This window comes from Ranitomeya variabilis, chromosome 4, assembly GCF_051348905.1.
Source record: "Ranitomeya variabilis isolate aRanVar5 chromosome 4, aRanVar5.hap1, whole genome shotgun sequence".
Lineage (NCBI taxonomy): Eukaryota > Metazoa > Chordata > Amphibia > Anura > Dendrobatidae > Ranitomeya > Ranitomeya variabilis.
The window spans coordinates 79,197,869-79,223,253 of record NC_135235.1 but is presented as its reverse complement, the minus strand read 5'-3'; the positions used below and the strand labels follow the sequence as shown (position 1 = coordinate 79,223,253).

Sequence of the window (25,385 nt, the reverse complement as noted above, 5' to 3'; positions counted from 1 at the left end):
TGGTCAATGGGGTATATGAAAGAGGCTGGCTGACTGCTTACTGTAATAGCTAAGGCAGCCCCCTTCTCTACATATTCATCCATTGTGACGGAGAAGGGGGTTGGCTTAGCTACTGCTGTGAACTCAGTCAGCCACCTTTATACACATCTTTAAAGACATGCCAACACATAGCATGATCAAAAGCTGCCAGGACCCGGAAGCAACTGCGAAACACAGATATTGGTGGAGTGTTGCTAGTATATTACTACATTAACAGTACCCCTTTAATTTTAAAGGGTAAAGTGATTTATACACATTGCTAAATAGGAAGGTCAGAGTTAGAGATAGGATCCCAGAGTTAATGCATGCGCTGTTATTATTATTTATTATGTTTTTCTTATATGGCACCATCATATTGCACAGCAATATTCAGACATTATCATCACTGTCCCCATTGGGGCTCTCAATCTAGATTCCCTATCAGTATGTCTTTGGAGTGTGGGAGGAAACCGGAGAACCCGGAGGAAACCCACCCAAACACGGGAGAATATACAAACTCCTTGCAGATGTAATCCTTGGTGGGATTTGAACCCAGGACCACGGCGCTGCACAGCAACAGTGCTAACCACTAAGACATTTATGACATATCCATTGGCTATATCACAAATAAGATGGGAATACCCCTTTAACTATTACTTTGGTATTTAAAATGGTCAACACTTTATTAATGGGCCCAGGGAGGTGAAAAAAACCTTATACACAACTCCCGAACTGGAGTCGTTTCTCCGTACTCAGCGCTTCATGGATCAATATCTGGGTGAGGAGTCATGTGAGGGCTGCAGTCATTGATTGGCTGCAGCGTTTACTCTGCACGGACAAAATGTGAATACTTCAACCAACAAGACCTACTGAATGCTGATCTCAGCCACCTGAAGAAACTGAATCCCTGAATACAGAGGAGGCTCACAGGTCCATAATGTGAATATCAATTTTCTTAAAAGGTTTTGACCTCCATAGGCCCATTAATAAAAAGGTTGTACAGTAGTGGACATCCTCTTTAATATTGTTGCAACTAGTGACCTCACCGTGGCCATCATAGACTTTTTCTAAATTCCTGAATAGCCAATCTGCCTTGTTCACATGATAATACATTCTCTATACTGCTGCATACTTGTCATTGCGACCTCTAGACGAGCAGGTGCAGCCGTGTACACGGTGCTATCCATTACAAAAAATCTTGAAATTTTTAGTAAATTCTTGACGCTTCTATAAATCAATATATGTTTCCTGCCTCGGGCTGTGACTTAGGAATTTACAATGCTGTTTTGTAATGTTTCCATAATACCTTATATTACACAACCTTCCTCTTTTCATTCAATGTTTTCATATCATTTTCCATTGTTGTCACACTCCTATTCACAGCCTAGTTGACATTTGCCCCTGCTGAGGTGTGCAGATATATATACCTAATCCCACCACCTTCTGTCACAAATTCCCATGTGAGGTGGTCTGGCAAGTACCTACCCCACTATTAGGGCTCATTCAGATGAGAATATTGGAATATCAGAGCATTTTTTAAATATTTTATCCTTTTTTCATCACGCCATGCAATAGCCTGGCAAAGCAGTTGGCGTATTGAAAACTGAGTATACATGTGTATGACTTAAAGTTTTCTAAATTCTAATTCTAGTACAACTGGCCAACCAACTTGTTTACATGGGGGCCTCTCGAGCTGTCTACCATATGATGTCGGGGGAGTGAAGAATTGTCCACTTTCATTGTAAATGCCTGATCCTCTTTTTCTGTAAAAATGAGTGGTCAAGGAAAATGTCAGGCAGCAGCTTACTGTCTTCTCCCCATACAGAACACTGAACACATGCATGCTCAACTCAATTAAGTGTGCATGTGTATGGGGAGTCAGGAGAAAGAGATTATCCCTGTGCTGAACAAAAGGATCAACCATTCCTACAGGCAGGATCCTTCTCTCCTCATCTGTCGGGGAAGAGTTTGGAAGTCTGGAGGCCCACAATTGATGGTCGGCCTTATGCAAACCCCACGTGTTAGACTGTCTAATAGCAGCGAATCATGCAACCGTAGGGTCTCGAACATAATATACGAGCACGTCCACATGCTCAGATAACACCCGAGCGTGCTCGGATAAGATAAGACGTTATCCGAGCACGTTCGCTCATCACTAATGTCTACATAGAAAGACATATTTACGTGACCTTGGGATTGTGCACTTATAATTATGGCAACCATGGGTAAAAAGAACAGCATATAACTCTTTCATGGGATTTCTATGCAACTTCCATAAAGTACTGCATATCGGATATGCCTACACTGTGAAACGGGATCCTGGTCTCTGGTTTCAGCACAATTAAAGCTTGTAAAAGCCCATATCCCATGGATAAAGTCAAATCTAACGTTGATTTACTCTGCTTGCTATGTAGGCAGTAAGCATTATGGTTTACCTTCCATAGGCAAAACGCCTGTCCTTGTGATGATCCCCAAAGGTGTCCCACAGCCTGAGAGAAACACTCACTTCATCGACAACGTCCCGGGAGCGTTCAAGAACCTGAAGAAGAGACATAAATATAATGATACAGGTTTAACGCTGCAGCATCCTCCTCCGCCTGTTTAGTAATTCTGAAGATTGTGCACTATTTAATGTGGCAGCACGAGATCTTTGCTGAAATGTAATATGCAGGACAAGTAATAAAAGGTTGATTTTATGTCTGTGAAATTGAAAACCACTTGGTAGAGTAAAAAAGTGCACATTACTTTGAGGAGGAACCTGAGTGAAAAACTCTCCAAACTAGGCAATGTCCAATTGGAAGGCTGCAAACATAATTCAGGAATGAAAACTCTTCTAGAACTCTTCAAAATCAATTCAGGAAAACAAAAACCTGTAAAAAAAAGTCCCCAAGGATATGTGTCTTTTTCAAGTGGATTCAAGTTTTTCCCAGGAGAAGCCACTTCAGGTAAACACCAGTGGTCATTTTCCTGAAGGGTCTTTGCTGGTGATTTTGCCGCCATTCTTGAGGTAGATCGCCGACGTGTTTTACTGTATATAGAAAATGTGAGTTTTTTGCACCTTGTAAAAACGGGTGTGGCTCCCGTTTTTAAGCTCGGAATTAAATTTATAAAGCTTCCCAAGGCCGGGTATCTCACCAGTCGGACTCCGGTCCTGCTCTGCTCCCAGCTACATTGAGGTTGTCTGACTCTAGGAGAGGTTTTAATACCAAAGGACAGGACCGTCCAGATTGGGGTACACCTTGTTGCGGTGGGATGGCGTTTACACTTTTTGGAATACCCTATGTTATTTATATGCACTATTACTATGTACTTATCGTACTTACAGCAGGGTATATGCTCATTCTTTTTCTAGCTTAGATTTTGTCAAATAAAATTTCTGTCAAAAAGGGTTACGGTAAATTAAACAATAAACGATGGGGAAAAGAAAAGTAGTATAATCAATATATCTCCTACTTCTGCCATACTAGATATAAAAAGCAGAAGAACTATGATAACATGTCCTGTGGGTGAAGAGGATTGGCTACCATATCACATACATGAAGAGTTAGACAGAGACTTACCTCCTGACATACTCGATACTGATCTATTGCCCATACTGTAGGTACGTGGGTGGCCAGCAGCTGGTACTGAGTTAGTGTAGTGTTACATGCTCTTGCACAGATGAGCCGCGTCTTGCCCACCGCGTTATCTCCCACGACCACACACTTGATGGTTTCCACATTGGGTCTTTCGTAGTCCATATCAGTGTCCATTTATACAGCCCTAAGGAGAAGACAATGGTTAGATGAGCAAGGCAATGGCAATACACTCCTAACTCTGTGAAGAGTTAATTTACAACTAAAGGTGAGAGTTACTGTATGTTCCTCCTTTTACAGTGAGCCGCCCCGAGCTGAGTCTCGCCGTGGCAGGGCACACCTGGATGAAAAACATCATGAGACCATTTGTTTGCTTTAAACATACACCAGTCAGGACTATCTGAAATGTGGCCAATCTTCTGGATTTTGACTGCATTTACACAAAATATACAGCACGATATATACGGTATATAAGAGATACACAAGGTTAGTTAATTCCAGTAAGTATCTCCACTGTATCGCCACTGCCACCAGACATGCTGGACCGCCACGCTACTCAACTCCTTACTGGGGTCATACAGTGAGAAGGATCCGGGAGCACAGGATAACTCTTGCTGGGGTCCCAGAGATCAGATGTTTGTCATCTATCCTAGGTATAAGTGATTCTGTGGAGTCTGCAGTGTTGGCCTTGTATGGCTGACTATTATTTTGTTGTTGTTGTTTTTTAACGAAAACACATACCGTACTTTTCACTAATAATGAGAATAATAAAAAATATTATTTTAATTAATACTAAAGTGACATGTAATTTATTTGGGGGCCAAAATGAAAAGATTTTTGTGGAAAAATGTAAATATCATTGATAACTCAACAACACAATTCAATTCTACATATAAACTGTTCGATGAGCGTTATGTAAATCTTATACTAGTGAGAACAAGATTCAGAATAACTTTGAAAAACATCTGCGATAAAAGCCATGATATACTGAACATCAGACTCAGTACGTAGGATATATATTTAGCTTGCCTTTCTCTCTGCACGCAATATTCCTGGGCTTTTACTGCAGTGCAGTAATTATATCGGTTAATTTTCTACACATACTCCCATAGGAAATAAGTTATTACACCACTTCAGCTTCTCTGCTTTCTAGTCCACGCATCTATTCTCAGAGCTTGTTAACCGGCACCAAGAGAAATTATGCTAAAAATTACAATGCCTTATGAGAGGCGATCTTTGCTTGCTTTCTAGAAAACATGATCTGTACTTCATTTTCAAGAGACGGTGTATTCACCCGTGCACACAGTTAAAATAACGGTAATATAGAACAGCAATCAAAGAGACAGAGACTCAGATTTTACTGCCAAGTTTCTAATTTTTGTCCTTACAGGCCTTTTCATAAAATTCTTGCTTACATGCTGCTGGGAGAGCCCAGTGCGGAGTCCTCCTATTTAAAAGCGGCATGATAGTCCTACCCTATTGACTCTGATTGACAGGTTTCTCCCTATGGTGCGAGTCAGAGCAGGTGAATGTGGTTTACGAATAGGCGGTAACTGATAAATATCCAGAATTCCACTACAAATATACATAAAAGGAGAACACTTGATTCAATAGGATCAAATATCCAGAATGCCACTACAAATATACATAAAGGACAACACTTGATCAATAGGATCCTCATACAGAAGATAAACAGTGATTCTACGGCAAGAATGAAAGAAACTGACCGGGCAATATCATACTTCCTTTATTTTTACTGACAGCATGATATTGTTAACAATAATACTACTACTTTAGGAAAGTGTTTTTAAATTTTTTTAATTAATTTTATTAATAGTTGTCTTAATTTTCGGCAATTATTTTATTAGTCATTAATTTTTAAAACTTTAAAGGGAACTTCTGCTACAAAATCTAATAAACAACCGGTCAATACCTTCAGGGCAATAATGCCTCAAGGCCCGTAATCTTGAGAAACTTTCCCAAAGCTGCTGACCTACATTGAATATCTAGTAATTTTAGAGTTTGACAGGCTCGTGGCCTAGAAAATGGTTGTTACTGGTTGTCAGCAGTGGTGAAATGACTGGAGTAATTATTAATTGCTCAATATGGTGTGCCAACGGCTAGCTCTAAATAGGAAGTAGTATAGAACAGTGGTCATTTTTGGGCTGCTCATGAGTCTCAAGACTTTCAAATGTGAAGGCCACAGGGCTGAAAATAATGAAGCTAAATAGGGAATACCATTGGGTAATAATGACCGACCAAGGCTAAATTTTACTCAGCAAAGTTCAAATGTTACAGTGTCAGAGGTGTAATCGGGAAAAAGACAAGACCTCGATGGCCACAGTGGACCTTCCAGCACAAATTGAAATAGTAAAAATGGTGGTCCAGTCTACCTTAGGGGAATCATGTACTACTGTTTTACCTAAAGTATTGTATAAAAGAGGTTTCTCATGTCTTCTCATAGTGGGGGACAAGCCCTGGATGGCCAATTTGTGCTCCTATATGTGGAGCAATACACTTCATGGCATCTGTTATTTTTGAGATTTTGGGTTTGGCCAATCTAATGGAAAGAATGGCACTGGACACAGTCTCCAACTTTACATGTAACCATTACATGGTTATGATCAAAGTAACCCATCTAATGGCTGTAAGACATTCTCCACAAGTGTACACTTATTCCTGACGTCAGGAAATCTTGGGTGCCATCAATAAATATTGCAGGTGTATCAACAATAATACAGGTCTACATTGACAGACACTATTAGACTATTGTGAAATCTGTCAATCTGCATGGAGAAGAAAGTAGGTGCAATGAGAAAAGCAACATATAACTGGCTACACAATCAAGTCTAATTACAAGTTTAAGCAGAAGGTAAAAATTACTTGTTAGTGTCTACTGGCACTGGCCATAATAATCACTGTTATTAGTAAGCAGTACATTATAAGGAACAATAGGCTTGTGCAGTACAGTGGGGTGTAGATGTGTCTCCAGAAGTTATCCAAGACTTCAAATATGCATAGGAACTTGAAATAATGAGCAGCATGATGGCACAGGGTGTAGACCTTTTTATTACAGAGGGTTTTGTCTTACAATTATCTCAATCACCAAGATCCAGATTTAATTTTCTAATCTCAGCACTAAATAGGGACTTATTTCCTAATGTAACATATTTTACGTATGCATACACAAGGCTCTAGGAAACAAATCCTATTTTTTTTTTTTACAGAACTTTGCCACAAGATGAACCTCAACGTGGGTAAGACTTTTGCAAAGGTTTTGAAAAACCCATCCTGGGTAGATCAGATAGGGCTTTATACAACCCCTCAAGTGGGGATTTAAATGCTTGGCTGTATGTTCTGAAGATACATTTTTAGCAAATAATCTGCAAATTACAATCTCAATAACTAAAAGTTTTAAAACCCCAGAGATCATCTATAAATGATTGAAAATCAGACCTATGGTGGGGAGAATCTTTCTTGCTCACCCAATTGGTAAAGTCTTCCTTACCCCATTCAATTCTTTCGTGATCTCAGCCGCAGTTATTCTTTAGTTGTCAAGAGCCAGAATTGCTGGTATCGTGACAATCAACGCTTTTACAGTACAGAAGGCAAAATCACTGATCTTTACACGATAATGCAGACTGTATGGTCACTTCCAGCAGCATATTTTTTTCCCTTTAGAAATGGCTTTTTACAGCCATTTCTAATGTTATATATCGTTCAATGTCCGGCGCAATGCACCACATGTATACAGATATGCCAGATCATCAAGGAACTTATTCAATGAAATATAATGTGAAGTTGTACATAATATGCTCTTGGACATAACTTCACACAAATTGCATTGTCCATAAAACTAAAGAGCTATAAAGTATCTACTTGCAATCCAGCATTACTTCTTATGACCTGATTATTTCCTTGTTTCCATTTCAGACTGTTCAGTCTAGGAAGATCCTGGAAAGCAGGATGCTTGTTCCGTCATTGAAGAAAAGGAACATAGCATGATAGGAAAATGTTTGTAATAAAGTTTACATTAGCTCCCAACTCCGCTTTACACAACCTGATGTGCCACTTACTGCAGTCTGTCATATTAACTCATCTGAATACACATTCATAAACTGACAAAAGGCTCTTGGCTAATAAAGCACTGTGCTGCACCTTCACATTATTGTTACATACAAGGTAGCCCAAACATGAAGAAAGAGAGGTGCAAAAAGCCATGGAATGTCATGACACCAACGACACCAACTGAAGTCTATCAGTAATTAGAAAGCAAACCTGCCGCTTTGTGAAAAACAATATCCACTGGTTCAACAGATGGTCTATTAAAAGGTGTCTCATTACGAAGGTGCCACACAAGAAACATCTCATGATGGGTAAAACCCATCAATATTGTTGCAAAACATACTGTACCAGTGAGCACTTTTGGGGCCATAATCCGGGAGTCTAAAGCACGTCATTTCACCATAAACCAGCCACGACCAGGTACTCCCCGCCAAAGATTTCAGACGGAGGCGTAAAAAGAATTATCAGAAGAGTTGTCCAAGAGTCAAAGACCTACTGTGGAAAGCCTTTGAATCAGCAGGTACAATTGTTTCAACGAAAACTAGTAATGCACTCAACCTCCATGGCCTGTATGCACACTCACTACGCAAGACTCCATTGCTAAACAAAAAGCATGTCCAAGCATGTTTAAACTTTGCTAACGACATTTAGAGAAGCCTGTGAGATACTGGGAGAATATAGTCTGGTCAGATAAGAACATAATTGAACTCTTTGGAAGGCATAATACCATGTTTGGAGGCCAAAAGGGACTGCATATCACCCCAAAAAGACTATACCAACAGTGAAGTTTGAAGGTGTGAGCATCATGGTGTGGGGCTGTCTTTCAGCATACGACACTGTCAAACTTCATATGATTGAACGAAGGTTGAATGGACAAATGTACCAAGATATTCTTGATAAAAATCTGCCATGTACCAGGATGAAGAAGATGAAATGAGGGTGGACATTTCAGCAAAACAATGATCCCAAACACGCAGCCAAGGAAACTCCAACTGGTTTCAGAAGTAGAAAATAAAGTTGCTAGAATGGCCCAGCCAATCAATTGACCCGAATCCAATAGAAGTTTAAGGAATGGAATTTATGGAAGGAACTAAAGCTTAAAGTTTAGTTCCGGATTTGAAGACTGTATGCAGGGAAAAATGGGCCAAAATCACACCTGAGCGATGCATGCGACTTGTTTCTCCATACAGGAGGCGTCTTGAACTGTCATCACCAGGAAAAACTTTTGGACGAAGTATTAATAAAATACTTTTTCCCTGTGTCATTTCTCATTATTACACATAACTTAATGCATGGACATCTATAGACGATTTCTTTGCCTGTGTAGGTTGGATGGGTTGTTACCCGCATCTGGTGAGAAATTCATGTCAATAGCACCATTAGAAAAATGTTTACTTAGAAAACTGGTGACATGTTCAATACTTATTTTACCCGATGTATACAAATACACTTACACTCACTTATTCAATCCAGTGCTTCTTAGTAGTCTATGCTGACATCCTGCGGTCATCACAATCTCGTAGCAGCTGCAGCCAATCACTGACCCCAGGGGTCCAGTGCTGTCCATGCCAGCATCACTGGCTGCAGTGGTCATGTGAATGACATGTGATTGCTACAGGGAGTGAGCATAGATCAGTAGCGATCACAGGAACAATAGACCTGGAACAGCGGCGGGGGGATGGAAGAGACAAATAAGAGTTTTTCATTGTTTTTTTTTTAACCACTCCCTGCTATTTTTTCTTTTTTTTACAAATTTTAGAAAATGCCTTTCAGTATAACAAGGTGATTCTTATCCAAAGCTAACAAATGTGTACTAAAAGACTAAAAACAAACCCCACTTTCTTCCGCTGAGACAAAAATGTGAAGGCTGCAGTCGATCAGCAGCTATTGATTAACTGCAGCGGTCACTTGATACTGTTTTTATGACAGGACACCTGCGAGGGAAGCAGGGCTGACAACAAAGCAGCCACTAGCTAAGTCTATATTATAGAATGGTTTTACTTTATACAGCACCCTGGGGACATTGATATCCAGTAGTGGACAGCCCCTTTAAGGCTCATTCATATATTTTAAAGATATGGCGCAATGTGCATGAACAAGCATGTTATGCATGGTTATCTCACAGTACAGTCATTCTCAATAAGCCATGACACCCTTTCCTGTCAGTAAAGAAGGTACCAGGTAATTTCCAGTTCCAAAACTGTGAGATGCCGGCTGTGATTCACTAGTCATGAAAAAAAAAGACATAAAGGAGGAACGAAGATCACTGTACTCATCACAATTATATATATATAGCTTTAATTGAACCCGTGCACTATGTTTGCACTTAGCCGTAGGCAAATATTACCACTGGATTACTCAACATATGTTTCTAAAGAGAATAAGATGTCATCATTACTACACCTTGTTGTGAGGAAAGATATTTATACGTACACAATGGGAAACATGCTATTAACACGTCACTGCAGTGTTTGCCCGCTTACTCTACGGTTATAAACCCATACCGACAACATGATGCACTATATACACACTAGATGTACCTAAACTGTTTTTACTACAAATCGGGACTCATTTATCAAGATTTTCAAACAGGAAGACTCTTTGTTGCCCTTGGCAACCAATCGGAGTTGAGCTTTCATTTGTGAAACTGCTCTGGAAAAATGAAAGCTGAGCTCTGATTGGTTGCTATTGGTAACTGATAGTCTTACTGTTAGGCAGTGTTGATATTTCAGGCCTTATGCTAACTACAGAAGTCATGAAATGCGGAAAATGTTTGGACAATGACAAAAGACTATGGCAGGACCAACATGCCAGATCCTAGATCTACATGGACATCTGTACCTGTCAAGGTCCTGGTACAGCGTGAAATAGCATAGCATTCCTATAAATAGGTTGAATTACTGTATAAAGCATGACACATTAGTATATAACTGTTAAAGGGTTTGTGCCAAGTTTGGAAGTTATCCTTTATCCATAGTGTAAGGGATAACTTCCTGATCGCTGGGGGTCTGATCTCCAGGACCCCCACTTATCCCCAAAACAGGGCTCTGGATGAATGGATCGAAGGTTGAGCATCGAACACAGAACTCGTTTATCTCCGGCAGTCCCATGATGAATGAATGTAGTCCTATGATGAATGAATGAATGAATGAATGAATGAATGAATGAATGAATGAGAGTGCACATACTCGACCTCCGCTCCTTTCAGAGGGCGATCCTCAGAGATTTGTTATCTGGATCGGTGGTGTCCCAGAAGTCGGATCTCCATCATTTGGGAGGTTATTCCATAATCTATGGCTAGAAAAAAAAATCCAAATTTGGCACAAACCCTTTAATAATAAACTGCACTCTGCGAGGACTATTTAAAAAGGAATTCGGACTAAATATTATCTTTTGATAGATCACAGATTCAAAAAGGTTTTAAATGGTAAAGTCAAACTGGTATACCACCGATTTCCAAACTCAATGGAGTGAAATCCTTTTAACCATGCTCCGAGATGTCCGAAATTCAAAATCTTTCATGCAAGATCCAAATTTTATCAATGTACACATCTCGTATATAACTGTCACATATCAGAAATTCATATTCACCCTTTTGTTTTACAAATTTGACACTGAAAAGTGTTTTAACACATACCGTATGTTATGGTTTGAGAGCATTGTTTCCATTGTATGAGTTACCTTTTTGTCTATGATTTTTAGAAATCAGCTCCAAAATCCTCCTCAAAAAGCTTAAAAAAACTCATTTCTTTCTGCGGGAAATTGACTATGCTGTTTATATTTTAATAGCATTTTAAAAAGTGTTTTTTTCCTTAAGACTTTTTGTAAATATGCCTAGTGGAAAAAAGTGCATGTCACTTGTCTGAAGATCTTGATGGAATCTGCATCATAAAAAAAAAAAAAGAGTTCCAAAACTCTTCAAAAAAAAAAACTCATCTAAAAACTCCCAACACAAAAACAGCCTTTCCTAAAGTGTTTAAAACTCATTGTTTTTGAAAGCCTCAAAAGTTTCACGTGAATATAGCCTTAAAGAACAAGACAGCCCACGTCTTGCCTTCCTAACTTCTAGATACATAACATACTAGAACTTGTAGTTATACAGCAGTAAGTTAATTATGCCTACTTTAGTCTGTGGATAGAGTAAGAACACCAATGAAAAAGTTAAGTTATTCACCTGTATACCAAGAACGAGGGAAAACTCAGATGGTAGTCTTGATTTCAGTCTTGATTCAATTGTCAGTCGCACCAAACTTCTGATCCTGGCATTTCCACTTACGGGATGTTGCTACAGGTCTCATCAGACAGAGGCTGCTCTCTGAACAGGAGGCAGTCAATAGCTGTTCTGAGGTTGAACTTTACTAGACAAGACAAATATGTGGGCTTGGATCCAGTCCTAGGAACTGACATCCCGTCCCTCACTGTGACTCACGTCTACAGATGACAAATCCAAGGAGGTTGCAGGTGTGTCACTACCTAGTCAGCACCTGACGATACCTGAGTACAAAGGGGAAGTTACCAGTCTTCAGCCATTACATGATGAACGCATTCTACAATAACCGTCAGACATTCTGTACATGCCTCCACTGTGAGTGCGTTATTGAGCATGGTGCCTATACTTAAAAATAAAGCTTCCTCCTGAAAGTAAAACATTAATGAGGGACGCACACTAGAGGTTGACTGGGAAGTGAAAAAGGGCTAATTCACACATCAGTTTTTGTCATATGTGTACTATCTGATTATTTCATTGGTAACTCAGGGACACTTTACAATCAATGTGCTTCTCCTCATGGCCTTTATTTTTGCTGCTGACCAATTTTCCACAAAAAGAAAAACACATGTCCTACTTTGAGCCAGGATGTTGATTAAAGTTGCCTTTTTTAATTAAATGGGTCTGTGAGAAAAACAACTAACACTCGGATGTTATCTGTGTGTCCTCCGAGTACTATCGGATCTTAAAGAGGTTGTCCACTACTTTATCATTGATGACCTATCCTTAGGTTAACAATGTCTGATAAGTCAGGGTCCGACGCCTGGCACCCACACGATCAGCTGTTCTCGGTAGCGGGCATCGGTTGGAACGGCTTAATTGCGAAGCTGCTCCGTCTCTGCCGGACACGACACATCCTTCTTCTATTGATTTGAATAGGAGGTGGATTTGTAGTACCCTGCCGCGGCCAAAAGACGGAGCAGCTTCGCAATTGAGCATTTCCGGCCGGCGGCCGACGACAACGACAGAGAGAACAGCTGATCAGCGGGGATCGGACCATGACCGACTAGACAGTGATACTTGTATGCCTCATGGATGATGCCTTGTTGTGGATAAATCATCTTTTATCACTTTGTGTAAATGACCTATTCCAGGCTATGGGGCGTACACTGCCCAAAAGATAACGCTGTCTCCTCGCTTCATTAGTCTATCTTTCTCCTCTCACATTGTCACTGTGTCCGGATGACGTCAGGTGCGCGGTCAGAAATCCCTCACCTGCGCATCCTGAATGCTGTCGCTCTTCTTCACTGTTCCGTTCTTCTATGGAGATTGAATTAACTTTTATTCTGCACACACGCACCCTGAAGAAGTGTGGACGAAACACGCGTCGGGGTGGAGGGACACGGCACTAGCCCCACACATTGTAAGTATATTTGGGATTGTTCAGTCCACATTTCCATATTCAGTCTTTAGGAGTTCCTATTTTTGCACTGGCACATTAGTGATACCGTGGTATTCAAGCATGAGGAACTAGGGATATTGCCAGGTCATGCTCATAGATATCAGTTAGATGTTAAACGCTCCTCTATTTTTGCCGGGTTGCATTATATTGCCTCTTAAATCAGTTATTGTGGACTGTTCCCAGTAATTTTGATATTTTTGCTATTGGTGTGTCTAAAGGGGCTTGTAGTCCATTGTGTCCCTCACATCTGAGGTTACTTGGTTTGCTTTTTTATAATTACTTAACTGTTTCAGTATTTTTAAAAGAATTTAATAAAATACAATTTTATAATATTTTTGACTTTGTGCATTTCTGTTCACTCCCTTATGGACATTGTAGTGTAACGGACGGAATATGACTGATAAAACTCAGTCTGTTTTTTCTTGTGTGTAATAAAAACTGACATCTGAATGAGGCCTTAGCCTGCAAGCAGGTGGTGTGCCAGTGGTGATCTCCGCTGGTAACTTTACTGCTGCAGTGTCATGATGGACATACCTGTGACCTCTGCAGTAGTGATGAACGAGCGTGCTCGGATAAGGTGTTATGTGGGCATCCTCGTGTCCTAGTCGATTTTCGGAATGCTTGAAAAAATGTTCCAGTTGCCGCAGCTGCACATCATGTGGCTGTTCAAGTCGCAACACCTGCAGGGATTGCCTATCAAACAGGTATTTTTACGAACAGGCCGAACATACTCGATTAGGACACGAGCGTGCTCACATAACACCTTATCCGAGCACACTCATCACTACTCTGCAGCCAATCACTGACCGCATCGGTGATGCAGCATCATCGCACCGCTGCAGTCAGTGACTGGCTATGGATGTACCACAAGTCATCACTACATCAAAATAAACAAAGATCAGCGGGAACCACCAGAACCACAGGATGAGAGTGACGGGGAATATAACATGCGACTTACCAGTTGTTTTTTTCTTTATAATTTTAGCACATTTCCTGTATTTAAAAGAATTATCTAGTGGATCTTACTTTCTTGCCATTTACTGGACAGGACTGGTGGTGGGTCTCCTGACCAAATCTCAACAGCCTTACAGCTCGTGCAGACGCTAGTAAAAAATGTCCAAGTGCTATCCGTCATTTTGATGGATGGCACTCATCCCCATGTTATTTTTTGAGGCTGTGCACATGTCCAAGGAAAAAAATTGCAGCATGCACGATTAGCCTCTGATATTTGGATCGTGGTCAGCCAGTCAACTCTATGGGTTTGTAGAAAACACTGGAACGCACTCGGATGTATGACATTTTCATGGACACACTGAAAGAAGGAGGTGAAAAAACTTTTTTTTTCTCCCACCTCTGAGAAAATAGAGAAAATAGGATTACACTGATGAAACTCTGATTACAGTCTGATCAGAGTGAGAGTGGCATAAAATCGGTCGAGATTTTCTCGGAAGACAATAAACCAGTGGTGTGACCCTGGCCTTATACGTATGTATATGGTCCTGCGGAGTTTGGGTCAGGAGACCGCCGTCCGGTGAGGTTATTGTGCTCTGTACTAGGAGCGTGAATGCTATACATGTGAATCCGGCCTTAGATTCAGATGAATGAGGACTGCCATAGTCACTCCCCACACTGTCATAGTATACACTGTATTCTTATTCACACATCTTACAGCATTGATACATTTCTATTTGTTCTATTCGATACTAACCAGCATACTGATGTATATAAATATACAGACACACGTGTGTAAAGGTGGATGTAATGATATTCCCTGACGAATATGGACGCTATTTTTAAACAATCATATGGCAGCATTCTGCGCCTCGAGCCCCCTCACGCCTTCCTACAGAACGGTTGTCACAGCAACACACAACACACTCCATAGACACAACACAGCCCGAGCCTCCGAATAAACCTAGTGCTGCCATTCAGTGTACACAAAGACAATTTGTGGCTCCATAACCCAAACATACACATGCATCTGATATCCCATCGCTGCCTCGCCAGGGTTAAATGCCAGCAGCGTCCACTAACAAAAAAAAACACACAAAGCCTCATTACATCCGCCTTGATCTGCTTTATTTCCTGGCTGAACTGATAACGCCTCTCTCCCTCTTGTGCTACCGTTATTTCAACATGCCGCACATCAAAAGATCATGAGTGATCAGAGAGCGAAGGAATCCGAGCAGCACATACAGTACCTGTGAGTGCAGGGATCCTGTGTACATGTATGTGCTGCATCATATAACATAGGCAAACCCAGCCAGGATGAGCCACAGGCCGGGGATAAGTCACCTGGGCATGGTGGGATCCAACTCCACCACTGGGCATGGTGGGATCCAACTCCAGCACTGGGCATGGTGGGATCCAACTACAGAACTGTGCATGGTGGGCTCCGACCACAGCACTGGGCATGGTGGGATCTGACCCCAGCACTGGGCTTCAGCACTGGGCATGGTGGGATCCGACTCTAGCACTGGGCATGGTGGCATCCGACCCCAGCACTGGGCATGGTAGCATCCGACCTCAGCACTGGGCATGGTGGGATCTGACCCCAGCACTGGGCATGGTGGGATCTGACCCCAGCACTGGGCATGGTGGGCTCTGACTCCAGCACTGGGCATGGTGGGATCCGACCCCAGCACTGGGCATGGTGGGATCCGACCCCAGCACTGGGCATGGTGGGCTCTGACTCCAGCACTGGGCATGGTGGGATCCGACCCCAGCACTTGGCATGGTGGGATCCGACCCCAGCACTTGGCATGGTGGGCTCTGACTCCAGCACTGGGCATGGTGGGATCCGACCCCAGCACTGGGCATGGTGGGATCCGACCCCAGCACTTGGCATGGTGGGCTTTGACTCCAGCACTGGGCATGGTGGGATCCAACTTCAGCATTGAGTATGGTGATATCTGACTCCAGCACTGGGCATGGTGGAGCACTGGGCATGGTGGGATCCAACCCCAGGACTGGGCATAGTGGGATCCGACTCCAGCATTGAGTATGGTGATATCTGACTCCAGCACTGGGCATGGTGGGATCCAACTCCAGCACTGGGCATGGTGGGATCCAACTCCAGCACTGGGCATGGTGGGATCCAACTCCAGCACTGGGCATGGTGGGATCCAACTACAGAACTGTGCATGGTGGGCTCCGACCACAGCACTGGGCATGGTGGGATCTGACCCCAGCACTGGGCTTCAGCACTGGGCATGGTGGGATCCGACTCTAGCATTGGGCATGGTGGGATCCGACTCTAGCACTGGGTATGGTGGCATCCGACCCCAGCACTGGGCATGGTAGCATCCGACCCCAGCACTGGGCATAGTGGGATCCGACCCCAGCACTGGGCATAGTAGGCTCTGACTTCAGCACTGGGCATAATAGGCTCTGACTTCAGCACTGGGCATGGTGGGATCTGACCCCAGCGCTTGGAATGATGGGATCTGACCCCAGAACTGAGCATGGTGGGATCTGACCCCAGCACTGGGCATAGTGGGATCTGTCTCCAGCACTGGGCATAGTAGGCTCTGACTTCAGCACTGGGCATAATAGGCTCTGACTTCAGCACTGGGCATGGTGGGATCCGACCCCAGCACTTGGCATGGTGGGCTTTGACTCCAGCACTGGGCATGGTGGGATCCAACTTCAGCATTGAGTATGGTGATATCTGACTCCAGCACTGGGCATGGTGGAGCACTGGGCATGGTGGGATCCAACCCCAGGACTGGGCATAGTGGGATCCGACTCCAGCATTGAGTATGGTGATATCTGACTCCAGCACTGGGCATGGTGGAGCACTGGGCATGGTGGGATCCAACCCCAGCACTGGGCATGGTGGGATCCAACTCCAGCACTGGGCATGGTGGGATCCAACTCCAGCACTGGGCATGGTGGGATCCAACTACAGAACTGTGCATGGTGGGCTCCGACCACAGCACTGGGCATGGTGGGATCTGACCCCAGCACTGGGCTTCAGCACTGGGCATGGTGGGATCCGACTCTAGCATTGGGCATGGTGGGATCCGACTCTAGCACTGGGCATGGTGGCATCCGACCCCAGCACTGGGCATGGTAGCATCCGACCCCAGCACTGGGCATAGTGGGATCCGACCCCAGCACTGGGCATAGTAGGCTCTGACTTCAGCACTGGGCATAATAGGCTCTGACTTCAGCACTGGGCATGGTGGGATCTGACCCCAGCGCTTGGAATGATGGGATCTGACCCCAGAACTGAGCATGGTGGGCAGGGCAGTTTCTAGCCCAAAAATGACACAGGGCGAGAGTAGGAAATTTCTCCCCCCCCCCCCCCCCCCCCGGCACCGAAAATAATAAACATTATTTTTGTGGGCTTGAGTAATAAATAGAGAGCAGGCTTGTATCTTCCCTTTTTTTAATAAATTATAATTTGCCTTTAACTTATATAGAACTTGGGGAAAAGGGACAAGTATGCTAATTATTAACGGTGAGAACAAAGTTGTAGGTAAATAATATCTATTAATTATTTTGGAAACAGATCCTAAAAATTGTAGGTTGCAGATTTATGAGAAACTGACTCTTCTAGATTTAGCCGCTGCAAAAGCATTAATAGCTTCCGAATAATTCAGCTTTTCTGCCAGTTCATTTTCTAATTCCAGGTCACATTTACTAATCTCTTCTAAAAGGAGATTGGCGAGACTTTCCCCAGATGTATCAGTAGCAGGACGATAGCCAATAAAATGTTCCTTTATTGCTACGTGATCATCATCTATATCAACAAATCTTAAGGTGTATGACAACTGTTCAGTGTGACCTGCATCTTGTGTGCAGTCCAACATTATTGAAAAATACTTAGATCTTTTGGCTTTTTCTAGAATACATTTCTTCACCTGAGAGGCCATCAAGCAGATAATTTCATTTTGAATTAAATTTCCACAGTAATGTGTATGGATTTCCTGGGAAGTAATTCGTTTTAAATGATCTCTCATTACTGGTTCAAATTTTCCAAGAAGCTCTATAAGCCCAAGGAAATGTCCATTATTTGGTGTAAACAATGTATTTGACGATCCTCGAAAAGCTAAATTATTGGTTGCCAGGTATACAGTTACTGCCATAACTCTTTCCAACACTTCTCGCCTGGGTGAGGATGCCACCAGACTGCCAAAGATGAGGTAAGTCAGCTGGGCCCCCTCCCGGGTTTCATGCTGTGGGGCATGCCAAATCAGCATGCCCCAAGGGTGGTTGGGGGGGGGGCAGGTGTGGGGGTCCCCATCCAAAAAAAAAGGCTAGCCCAACCCATCCCATCCCTCAGACCCCCTCACCTGTTCAGTGTGTCAGTGCCCTCTGCCCTCTGAGTCTGAGCGCGCTCAGACTGCTAAATGGGGCTGCTGGGAAGGGAAGGACTAATCCATAGGCAGGGGGTGGGCATTTTTGCTATACTGCTACCACTGTCAGACTAGACTGCAGCCTGTCCTGTCCAGCATTGAAATTGGCAACAGCCAGGCAGCCTAGTCTGACAGTGATAGTGTGTGTGCTTAGCTCTTTGATCACTGTCTCAGGGAGCGCCCGTGCTCAGCCGAGAGCGCGGCGCCCCTGCTATCAGTGTGGGAGTGGCCGAGCTGCCTCATCCTGGCTGTTCATTCTCGCTGTTCATCCAGCGCGGAGCGGAGGTGAGTCATACCTCCCAACTTTTGAAGATGGGAAAGAGGGACAAAGTTTGCGGCGCGCTTTGCGCGCCGCGGCAAATTTTAGGCCACGCCTCTGACCACACCCATTCATAATTAGTCACACCCATATCCACATCCCAACCACACCCATTTAGCACTGCCGATCACACTGTTTCATATACAATAATTATAAACAAAAAAATATGGCCACACAGTGCCCCATACTGTATAATGGCCACACATGATGCTCCATACTGTATAATGAACACACATGACGCTCCATACTGTATAATGGCCACACATGATGCTCCATACTGTATAATGAACACACATGATGCTCCATACTGTATGACCGCACATGATGCTCCATACTGTATAATGACCGCACATGATGCTCCATACTGTATAATGACCCCACATGATGCTCCATACTGTATAATGGCCGCACATGATGCTCCATACTGTATAATGAACACACATGATGCTCCATACTGTATGACCGCAAATGATGCTCCATACTGTATAATGACCGCACATGATGCTCCAGACTGTATAATGACCGCACATGATGCTCCAGACTGTATAATGACCGCACATGATGCTCCAGACTGTATAATGACCGCACATGATGCTCCATACTGTATAATGGCCACACATGATGCTCCATACTGTATAATGGCCGCACATGATGCTCCATACTGTATAATGGCCGCACATGATGCTCCATACTGTATAATGGCCACACATGATGCTCCATACTGTATAATGGCCGCACATGATGCTCCATACTGTATAATGGCCACACATGATGCTCCATACTGTATAATGACCGCACATGATGCTCCATACTGTATAATGACCGCACATGATGCTCCATACTGTACAATGACCGCACATGATGCTCCATATTGTATAATGACCGCACATGATGCTCCATACTGTATAATGACCGCACATGATGCTCCATACTGTATAATGGCCACACATAATGCTCCATACTGTATAATGACCGCACATGATGCTCCATACTGTATAATGACCGCACATGATGCTCCATATTGTATAATGACCACACATGATGCTCCATACTGTATAATGACATACAGGCACGCAGCTCACACACAGGCACGCAGCTCACACGCACGCAGCTCACAAACACATGCAGCTTTGACACAAATGCATCACACACGCAGCCATCACACACACACGCAGCCATCACACACACACGCAGCCATCACACACACACGCAGCCATCACACACACACACACGCAGCCATCACACACACACACACGCAGCCATCACACACACACACGCAGCCATCACACACACACACACACGCAGCCATCACACACACATGCAGCCATCACACACACACGCAGACATCACACACGCAGCCATCACACACACACACACACGCAGCCATCACACACACACGCAGCCATCACACACACGCAGCCATCACACACACACAGCCATCACACACACACAGCCATCACACACACACAGCCATCACACACACACAGCCATCACACACACACAGCCATCACACACACGCAGCCATCACACACACACAGCCATCACACACACACGCAGCCATCACACACACGCAGCCATCACACACACGCAGCCATCACACACACGCAGCCATCACACACACGCAGCCATCACACACACACACGCAGCCATCACACACACACGCAGCCATCACACACACAGCCATCACACACACACACGCAGCCATCACACACACACACACACGCGCAGCCATCACACATGCAGCCATCACACACACACGCAGCCATCACACACACACACGCAGCCATCACACACACACACGCAGCCATCACACACACACGCAGCCATCACACACACACACGCAGCCATCACACACACACACACGCAGCCATCACACACACACACACGCAGCCATCACACACACACAGCCATCACACACACACACGCAGCCATCACACACACGCAGCCATCACACACACACACACGCAGCCATCACACACACACAGCCATCACACACACACACCCAGCCATCACACACACACACACGCAGCCATCACACACATCACACACACACAATCTCCTCTGTGATGCAGGGGCGGCTGATGTCCATGTGCAGCTCTCTGCTGAAGTCTTCAGTCTCCTGCTCACAGCTCTGCACTATCCCGGCACCTCCCCCGTCTCTCCTTCTCTGCCGGGATAGCAGCTAAGAGCAGAAGCCGGAGCTCCGTGCACACACAGCCAGAGGTAGTGAATCGCTGACCTTTCTTCTTGATTGCTGCAGGCTCTCTCCTTCAGGGTGGCAGCGCCGCACAGGGGGCGGGAGGGGGGGGGGGTGTTGCGCGGGCGGTCAGGAGGCAGCTTTTATATAAAAAAAAAAAAAAACACAGGCTGGCTCTCTCTACGTCCCGGAAGTGGGCGGGGCTTCACCGGCGGCCGCAAATTCGGGATTTTAAATGCCCGAAGCGGGACAGCGGGACCCCGGTGCCAAAGCGGGACTGTCCCGCTGAAATCGGGACGGTTGGGAGGTATGGGTGAGTGGCGGCGCCGAGGTGGCCGCAACCATTATGTGCGGTGCGGGGGGGGGGGCGCGGCGACGCGAGGCGATGATCTGACCGCTCAGCTGTCAGATTTGCAGCTGAGTTCGGGCAGGGCGCGCCCGCGCTCAGCACTGAGCGCGGCATCCGCGCCCCTGACAGCCCTTAAACAGCAGCAGCAGCGGGCAGGGGACCACCGGGGCCCGAGGCCTCTCCTGCGCCCCCCGGCCCCACGGCGCCCCGTGTGGCCGCCCTGCCCGCCCTGTTGAAGAAACGGCCCTGATGGTGGGATCTGACCCCAGCACTGGGCATAGTGGGATCTGTCCCCAGCACTGGGCATAGTAGGCTCTGACTTCAGCACTGGGCACGGTGGGATCTGACCCCAGCAATATCTGCAGGGAGTTTGCCCCTTCTCCACGTTCCTATGGTTCTCACACTTATTAGGCTACTTGGCTTCCTAGGAAATTGGAGTGATCCCTGATTAAACAGTGATCTTCACAGGAGACAGAGTCAAAAATATTAGTGCATTTCTGTACAACGCTACGGAATATGTTGGTGCTACACATAGCATATCACACACACATATATAGGATAGAAATCTGATACAGACCTGGTGTGTTCTCCTCCCTGGATCACTTGTTATCCCCGAGCCTCCAGCTCGCTATTGTTCTCAAGTGCTCGCTTGCAAGGATGGAGGGGCCAGGCTGAGTCTAGGCACAAGTTTGCAGCGCACCATCGCTCGATCTCATTGTCTTCTTTCTTTGCGATGACAATCCCTACCCCTATCCATCTTAAGGAGCGAGCTTTACCCTTTTCAGCATCTCCACCCCCTTTTTTTTCCTCTTTTAATCTCCGCCCTCCCGCAGACAATTTAGGGAAGAAAAAAAAAACGTGAATCGAGCAGCAGCATACTGAGCGCAGGGCAGTCTAATGTAAGCCGACCTCCAGCTGCAGCAGCAGCAGCTCCGCTTCGTGACGTCAGCGCCCTCCCGTTCTATTTATATCCGCCCGATTGGATTTCATTCATGAAAAACAACGAGCGTCCGGAGCAGCGGAACGCAGGCGCGCGGCCGCCTCAGAGCGCGCCCCCGAGCGCTCGGTCCACCCTGTACGTGCGGCGGCTCCGTGCGGCTTGTAAGCCCGGCGGGCACACTCTACAGCACGGTGTGCAGCCGGAGCCGCAGGGCCGCAGGCGCCTCGTGTCACTTCAGTGGAGTGACGTCAGTGTAGTGACAGCTTCTCCATTGCAGCGCACGTACTCGCAGGCTTTACCGCCCACTGCCCTGAGGAGGCAGACAAAACAGTGGTCAGGTCCCACATCACTATTGTCTGCCTACCTTCAGACTGGTTTTTGGGGTCAGAGTTCATTTGTAATAAGCACCATGAATTTCATGGTTTTTTTTTTGCACTTTGTGCTTTTTGTGGTGATTTTTTATAATTCATGTGTTTGTAAAATATCTCCCCCCAACAATGCTCTAGGGTCACAGAATGCCGCCAAAATGTCAAGAATGGTGCATTACTATCGCTAATTGCTTATGCATAGTGGCCTTTTCGGCTAATAAAGGGGGTGTCCTAGAATGACATAGTGACCTATCATTGGAACACGTTTTTAAAAGGGTTCTCCACCACTAGGGCAACCGCTTCTTGATCAAAATATTGTAAAATAATAAAGTCCATACTCACCTCCCGTGCCGGCGCTGTTCCAGCCTTGTCGGCACTCGCACTACCGGGACTCTCGTGCTGTTATGACACGAGCCTGGTGCCCAATCGTCACTGTCTCCGCCATCGCACAAACCGAACATGAAGAGTAAGTGAGAGATCAGCCGCAGCCCGGGCTTCCTCTTGATGTATGACCTCTGGGTTCACGTGTCAGAAGAACCGCACAGGAGCCGCGAGTGCCGACATCGCAGCAACAGCATGGGCAAGGGAGGGGAGTATGAGCTTTTATTTTATCAGGGCCAAGCGTGGGGTGTGAGAAGGGGTTGTCCAAGTAGCGGACACGTTCTTTGATTTCAGATTGGTGGTGGTCCTACACCCGGCACGCCCACCTATGAGTTTTTATGATCTCTGTTTGCAGCCCGATATATACAGTGTGCACAGCAGGAACAGCACAGCTCCTAAGGGCTCGTGCACACCGCTCATTTTCTCATACAAGTGCTGTATGTGGTTTTCACAGGTAGCACTCATACCCATGATATTCTATGGGACTGTGCACATGACCGATTTTTTTCCTGAGACCGAGTGGTCCGTGGAAATATTCGGAGATTTGTGATTTTGATCCAAGTTTCAGATCAAAATCAGCAATGCAAGTCTATGGGTCCATGAACAAAAATCAGAGCGCACTCGGTTGACATTACAGACTAACAAAATGGAGAAGTTGCAGAATTATTTTTTTCTCTCCACATCTGAGAAAAACTGATGCCACTCTGACCAAACTATATTCAAAGTCTGATCAGAATAATCGGACTGTCTTTTCTTGATTGTAGAGAAATCGGCCATGTGAAGCTCCCCTTACACTTTGTAGTGATTGTTTCCAATTACTGCAGCATAGTTCCCATTCATTTCCATAGGAACTGACCTGCAGAGCCCTGCTGCAATGGTCAACACAAAGTCTACAGAACTGTTCTGCCACCACCAAAGCTGATAGCAGCTGATCGGTGTAGGGCAGCAGACTCCCATTGATCTGATACTGATGATCAGTCCCTACGGAAAGCTCATCCATATCACTGTCCTGGATAAGCCATGTATGTATAGGGTTAATCTGCAGTTAGATAGCATTACAATGCTGTCTGGCTATCTTACTTAAAGTGCGGCTATCGGGAAAAAAATGAACTTATTATCTAGGAGCCACTGGCTACCAGTCATGGGGGCATGCACGGGGCAGCTACAGTCACCGCTCACAGCACAGCTCACTATAGTGTTAGCGGAGGCAGTAAGGATGCCCGACACCTTGTCAGCCAGCTGTGCAGAGCAGCTGTGCAGAGCATCTGTGCAGAGGGAGCTGTCAACCAAAGGGCCAAGACACGTTTACAGCCAACGCTAAGGCCCCTTTCACACATCAGTCTTTGGCCGTCAGTCTCAATCCGGCGAATTTTGAAAAAAACGGATCTGACGAATGTTGCCGCCGGATCCGTTTTTTTCTCATAGACTTGTATTAGCGACTTATTGCGACGGATGGCCTCACGTTTCATCTGTTGTTCGCCGGATCCGTCGAAAAATTGTTTATCCGGCGGCTGGAGAAAACGGACATAGTAATGTTTTTTGAGTCCGTTGAAAAAACGGACAGCAACGGATCCGTCGCCGTCCGTTGTTTGCTAGAATAGAAGCCTATGGCACCGGATCCGTCAAATGACGGAATCCGTTTTTTTAACTGAGCATGCTCCGATTTTTTTTAGGATCCAATTAGCCAGATTAGCTAGTCGGATTTGTCGTAATCAGTTTTTCACAATCTGTGACGGATCCGTTTTTTTCAGCATTCGACAGATTGTGACTGATGGCAAAAAACTGATGTGTGAAAGCAGCCTTACAGTATAGTGAGTGGTACTGTGAGCAATGACTGTAATCGCTCCATTGACACGCATGTGACTGAAAGATGGCAGCTTCCGGGTCGAAATAAGTTCATCTTCTCCTCGGGCTAGGGTCAAATACATTTCTCCATCTTCTCCATTCTGTCAGTCCATGGACTCATTGACCTGCATGGCCGAATGTGATCTGCATGTCGGATCAAACTCGGGCATGTTGCGTTTTTTTCCTTGGACCTGCCAATCTGAGGAAAAAAATGGGACATGTGCATTGCCCCATAGCATAACATTGGTCCGAGTGCAACACTTTCAGAAAGGCGACCAAGAAGCATTGTATCTCTA

At 45.0% G+C, this 25,385-nt stretch overlaps 1 protein-coding gene across 4 annotated transcripts in view; it reads right to left on the bottom strand.

Annotated features, from left to right (window-relative positions):
• The window catches only part of RHOBTB1 (Rho related BTB domain containing 1), a 78,531-nt gene that overhangs the window by 26,962 nt on the left and 26,184 nt on the right, over nucleotides 1-25,385 (bottom strand). For 2 of the 4 annotated variants that reach the window (XM_077258787.1, XM_077258788.1), the window contains 2 exons: nucleotides 3,579-3,780; nucleotides 2,454-2,557 (listed from right to left, as the gene is read on the bottom strand). In XM_077258787.1, the coding sequence (XP_077114902.1) occupies nucleotides 2,454-2,557; nucleotides 3,579-3,770 (296 nt within the window). In that variant the 5' untranslated portion in view covers nucleotides 3,771-3,780. Of the gene's footprint in view, nucleotides 1-2,453; nucleotides 2,558-3,578; nucleotides 3,781-11,832; nucleotides 12,115-22,132; nucleotides 22,514-25,385 lie in introns of those variants that run through there. The other 2 variants (XM_077258789.1, XM_077258790.1) reach the window with 2 other exon arrangements.